This window comes from Artemia franciscana, unplaced genomic scaffold (assembly GCF_032884065.1).
Source record: "Artemia franciscana unplaced genomic scaffold, ASM3288406v1 PGA_scaffold_131, whole genome shotgun sequence".
Taxonomy (NCBI): Eukaryota; Metazoa; Arthropoda; class Branchiopoda; order Anostraca; family Artemiidae; genus Artemia; species Artemia franciscana.
Window position 1 is genome coordinate 269,103 of NW_027062626.1, and position 6,399 is coordinate 275,501.

General features: G+C 34.4%; 1 protein-coding gene across 1 annotated transcript in view; it reads right to left on the reverse strand.

The window, feature by feature from the left end:
• Positions 1-6,016, reverse strand: part of LOC136041297 (cytospin-A-like) — a gene marked incomplete in the record, with an annotated part of 64,413 nt that extends 58,397 nt beyond the window's left edge. Inside the window, 1 exon segment of the mRNA XM_065725911.1 lies at positions 5,905-6,016. Within this exon segment, the coding sequence (XP_065581983.1) occupies positions 5,905-5,914 (10 nt within the window).
• Between the last annotated feature and the right edge of the window lie 383 nt (positions 6,017-6,399).

Sequence of the window (6,399 nt, forward strand, 5' to 3'; positions counted from 1 at the left end):
TGTTATTCTTGCAGTTTATATGCCTACTAATTACAGAAACGAACAATCTCACGAACGTTTTGCTAGAGCATGTTCAACTGTCTCAAAAATTTTTCATAAAATAAAAGCGTATGGCAAAGCCATCTTGTTTTGTGGCGATTTTAACACTGACCTTATTATTCCTAGTTTACCGTGGACTTTATAATCTCAGATATAGAATCGTTAAAAAAAAAAAAGTCTCTTGTTAAAATATTGGAAGAAATTTTGATTAGGGATCATTCTCACCTAGAAGTGTTTGTTCTTTTAAATGTATTTTGCCATAATCGCTGTAGCCCGAAATGGTTTCAGAAACAGCTTTGGGACAGGAGATGTTAACTTATATCAATGTGTCTTAGATAACATTCTCAGTAGAATCAGATTTCCTTTTCAGCTCCTGTCCCAGTCTCAAATATTTCATGAAATAGTAAATATGAATATGTAATATGAAACAGTTCATGCTATGAAATTTGTGGCTTCTGCCGTGGTTGTTCCTGTTATTAGAGTGCACAGAAATACAAAAAAAATTTGTCTGTTATACCAGAGTTGGGTGAAGCAGAACAATAAAAACTGGCTATGGTATCATATTTGGGATCAATGTGACCAACCGAGAAATGGCCTCCTTTTCCAGATAGTTGAATCAACAAAAAAGAGACATATAAAGCTTGTCGCAACATGGAAGAAACAACAAGTAAAAGATATACCAACCAAGATTAGGAATAATCCAAAGTTACTTTATAATGAGGTTAATAGATTAGGGTAGTCATCAGCTGATTTATTAGACTAAATCCTTTTAGAGCAATGGTATGTACACTTTAATTCAATATTTTTGTCCAACATCAACTGAATTAAGTTATCATGAACTGTTATATAAGCATTTTTCTCAGTTGAACCCATATAAAAACCTAGTTTGTTTTTCTCCATCTTCAGTTTTGATTTAAATTAGATCACTAAAATGTGGAAAGGCCCCATGTCCAAATGGTTTGTTACCAGAGCACCTTCAGTATGGCACTACAAAATTACTAGAGCACCTTACATTATTATATCAAGTAATAGTAACTCATCATTATGTCCCTTCTTTGATGGGAGAATATAAAGTAGTTCGTATACACAAGAAGGGCAAGGATCCTTCACATTGATCATCATATAGACCTATAACACTTTGTTCTGTTATTAATAAATTCTTTGAAAAAAGTTTACTCCAGTATTTATCAGCAAAATATGATGTGGGAGACCATCAGTTGGGTTTTCGAAGTGGTGTAGGGGTTCAAAATACACATGCAATATTTGTAGAAACACTTGAACACCATCATAATTTTAAAAAACAACTATTTGTGCATGGAGTTGATATTTCAAAAGTGTTTGATAGCAAGTTGCATAACAATGCTTTTTTATCATTGTTGTGTAGTGGAGTGAACCCATTTATAGGTCAGTTGTTGACAGGTTGGGATGGTAATTCAACTGTGAGAATTTCTTTCAGGAGGGCAACTTTCACACCAAATTTCTTTACTTCGTGGAGTGAAACAAGGGTTAGTTCTTAGCCCCTTTATATTTAATAGCCCAATTATAACAGCCACGCAATACATACCCCCATATGTGATTGACGGTATTGACATTAGCCACTTGCTGTATGCTGATGATATTCTGTTATTTTCAGACAATTTAATATCAATGCAGAATGCAATTAATAGATTACACTCACATCTGCAGGAAATAGGATTAGAGATTGAACCAACTAAAACAGAATTTCTAGTGGTAAATAATAATAGGAATTTCCAGCATCACTCAATTAGAGTGGGATCATCTGTATTGGGAAAACTTATAGCCTGTTGGTCAGGGTGAAAGGTTGTTTCAATAAACAAACACTTTCTATAATTTACAATTCAATGTTTGCACCTAATGTATTTTTCATTGTTCCATTTTTGAAGTTTTTAAGTGAAAGTGATAAAAAGCGTAGCCACGTGTACTTTTTCGGTTTTGTAAATATTTTCTTGGAATTCCACTATGGTTCAAAAATAGGTATATTATACGAAAATTTGGAATATTTCGTATTGCTGTTAAAATGGATCAACAATACAATCGATTTCTTAGACAATCTAGAGAAAATAGAATAAATTCTCCCCTTAATTGTCTTAATTAACAGAAAAACAGTTTTGTTGTCAGACCTTTAATAAAATGGCTATTTATGGATTATGAGTGTTTATGCATTATGTTTTATGAGTGTTTTTAGTGTTATGCAATAATGAGCAATCATAAGCTACTTATTGTTGTCCTTTTTGTTAGAAGTGGAATTTTATATTTTTTTAAGTTTTATTTTCATTTATTTCCTGTACTCCTTTGTGTACATCCATGTATGCATAGAGGGCATAAATAAGTTATTATTATTATTATTATAGGCTGAATTAGGTCCTGATCCAAACAATCAAGGGAGACCAATAAATTTTCGAATTTCTATCACTTTGCAGGTTCTACCCACCATGAGTTATCTATGAAAGCTAAAAAAAAAACTTTGGCTGGAGGCTCTTGAGTAAGAGAGCCTGTTGACATTAGATGGGACTACTGGTACAATTCTGCTTGCAAGATAAAATGACAAATGAAACCAATCACTCAAGTTTTGCAGTGCTTTTTAAGCAACGCATGCTCTTATCAGGTCAACTTTTTGAGATACAACAACAGCCATAGGCCTACTTGACAAGCAATATATATGCTAATATCAGAGGTTTGGAGTTCAATCATAATTGAATTATTTCTTTGAAGCATCTGCATACGTGTATGTGTGATTGCAAGGTTATTTAATTAACTCTTAGCCAACCAAATTGATTCTAAATTTTATTCCCTAGCATTAACCTACTTTTTTCTATTTCTTTCAGTTGATTCATTCATGCAAGAATGATCCTAATGTTTTCTGCTACATCTGCAAATATTACACATGTCAGTGGACAGGAAAAACATCACAGGATATGTAAAGCACACCTACAAGGCTTACTTCAAAGTCAAGCTGGGTTATCAAGATAGGTCCTTGGCACCAATCAATACTACTGGCATCAAATATAACAATCAGCACAGCCTCCAGTACCCCAACTTTCATCTGTCTGCTATCCAGTTGCTCACTGCAAAGAAATTCCTATACCAACGTTCCTGGAGCTTCCTGACAGCAACAACAAGGCCACCAGTGCAGACAAGGGAGGATATACAGAAAAGGAGTTATAAAGCACAAGATGGCCCACAGCCCTTTTCACATTGTGAGCTTAATAATTTGGTTAAAAATTTCAGCTTGTCAAAGACTTCCTCCAAGCTGTTGTACTCTCATCTCAAAGAGAAAAACCTTCTTGGTGAGGATGCAAGTATCACTTTCTTTTGTAGAAGGCTTGAGGACTACATAGGCTACTTCTGCCAGGAGGAAAACCTTGTGTCCTGCTAAGATGTCACTGGTCTTTTTGGTAAGCTTGGCATTCCTCAATACAATCCAAGAGATTGGTGACTCTTCATTGACATCAATAAGTGCTCTTACAAGTGTGTAATCCTCCAAAATGGGAACCAGTTCAGCTCAATCCTTCTTGTGCACTCCAAAACTCTTAAAGATAAATTGGAAGCAGTGAAGTACATGTTTAAACATGAGCAGCAACAATGGATCCTCTGCATTGCCTTCAATATGGTGAACTTTCCACTTGGGTTTGGGTTTATAAAGTACCCATGCTTTATACATGTGTGGGACAGTCATCATAAATGAACCTCTTGTTCACTAGGAGAAAATATTGATCCCACCACTACACATTAAGCTTAGATTAATGAATTAGTTCACACAGGCTCTAGACAAAGATGGGAGGCACTTCAACTACCTGTGCTGAGCCATTCCTTGACTGACCATTGAGGAGCTGAAGGCAGGCATTTTCAATGGCCCACAAATACAGCAGTTCATAAAGGACACATAGTTCCAAAACTCCATGAGTGCTCTAGAGATTGCCACATGGAAATCAATTCTGCAGGTGGTGAACAACTTCCTGGTTTGTTCACTACCTTAGTTGGGTTGTTCAATCCAACTTCCTGGGTTGCTGCAAAGGCAGCAAACCATGCCATGCTTGTAAGCAGCACAATAGAGACCTTCCAACAATAGGGTGTTTGATTATTGTAAAGATGTACTTCCTGTTCTCACACAAAGTGAAGTTTCCTGAAAACCTTGGGGTAATAACCAACAACAACCAGGGAGAAAGGTTCCATCAGGACATAGGCTAAATAGAGGAGAGGTACAAGGGAAGGTTGGACATAGTCATGATGGCAGACTACTTTGGCTGCTGAAGAGAGATAACCTGGCAGCTGCTTATACATAGAAATCAAAGAAACACTGATTTATGATGTGAATTCTAAGATTTTATTTCACATAATGCTGATTCTTTTACTAATATTATGAATCATGCTCTTCAAATTTGATGGAGTAAATAAAACTGAATTTGGATACATTGACTGTTATTTCTTGAGGACAATGGAAAAAATCTTCAAAGGTTTTTCAGCTGATGATCTGTAGAAATTTGTTTCTTTTTAAGCACAATAGATTTTTGTATAAATTTCTATAGCAAAAAAAAAATCTGATCTGATTGAACAAAACCAAGCTCATTTTTGGACTCATGACTCATTCTAACTCAGCTGGAAAACACTAGACAATTTTTAAAAAATATCTGTTAGTTACCCAGTGTAGTCATATCATAGGCAGTGCAATAATGATTAAGAAAAGAATGATGTGGGCATAATGTATTCATTTATTTACTTTTTGGTTTGTTTTAGACCAGGGCACTTCATATCAAAGGAGTTGATGTAGAAACTTTGAAAAGGGCTCATTTGATTGAAAATTGAAAAGGCTAGTGCCCTTTATTCAAATACCATCAATTCCCTTGAAAATACAACCCCCTCCCCCTTGATAGTCCTTTGTATAGTGCAGGGAATATATACAAACTAAAAGAAACCACTATATTGACTGAAACAACAAAATTCTTACATATACTATATACACTATATTACTTATACTTATACTATATAGACCTACAACTACTGATAAATCTATGAATATAATGAAATAATTATACTTAGGTAGCACTTATAATATGCAAGACGTTTTTATTGATTAGGATATTATGTTTCATCTCATTATTATGTCTTTCTTAAAAATTGTTTAAATTCAAATTAAAAATCATTTTGGTAAATTTAGCCTATGTGCTCAATTGTAAACAAAGACAAATTGCAGACTGGGAAGATAATCAGAAAATATAAAAGCTAGGAAAAAAATATGGCTAGATTAAAGAAATTAAGAAATATTTTAGCCTATTTGGGCATCATAGTGGGGATTAAATTTGCAAGTGAATTGATTGGTGTAGCCCAGACTTTTTAGAAAGAACATAAACACAAGAATCAAGAAGTGTGTTCACCTTTTCCCTATTTCAGTTAGGAAATTTTATATATTTACCCATACTCTTTGTCCCCCCCCCCCAAAAGTGAACCAACCAAAAAGCATAGTTTTGTTGGCTGTACAATATAGATTACAGTCCTATCTGACCTCATTAAAGGAGGGCGAGGGTCTATTTGATATTTTAGGCCTAATGACCATTATGTTCAGAGAGATTAGGCTATTGAATGGTGAACCATACTGTAGCATATTTTGTTACTAGGCCTAGTTTTTCCTTCAAGGTGAGAATAGGCTAACTATGCAGAGATTACCATTAGTAACTGTGCAAATGGGATAGCTCTTCTTTCTTAATTAGACAAGCTTATAGGCCAAAGCATAACCTATTAGGCCTATTTAATGCATACACCTAGCCAAACCATTAGGTCAGGACTGTCCTAGCCTAATTGATTTAGCTTATATAGCTTCAAGTAATTCTATGAAATATCATACAATACCTATATACATTAAAGCTTCAAATTTTAGATAATCATATCATTTTAAACAGAAATACACTTCATTAATAAATAAGGAATTTTCGTAAATAGCCTAGTTTAGATTTATTCTTATCACTACCTGCTATTTGTTAATGAATTAAAGAAGATGGCGTATAAAACCCTTTTGGTTGAGTCTTAAACAGACGAATTGCTTTGTGAAAAAATATGAAAGAGAAAATAGACCTTAATCTAAGGTCTTTGTTCGGATTTTAAACAAAATTGGTTGGAAGTAAGAACTAAATTAATAGTTTTTCTTTTGATATCGAAGCTCCACTTGGTGTTTTTTGAGCGGAGCTCCTGAATTCTCATCGTCAGGACATCAAGAAGATGTGATTCCTTGTTTGGTAGATATGCGATTTCAGTCTAGGAAAAGAAACCCCTTTTCGATGTAACAAGTTTCTTCCTTGGTTTCTTAATCTTCTTTGACAAGAGTGATGTCTTTCTTTTTTAGACCTG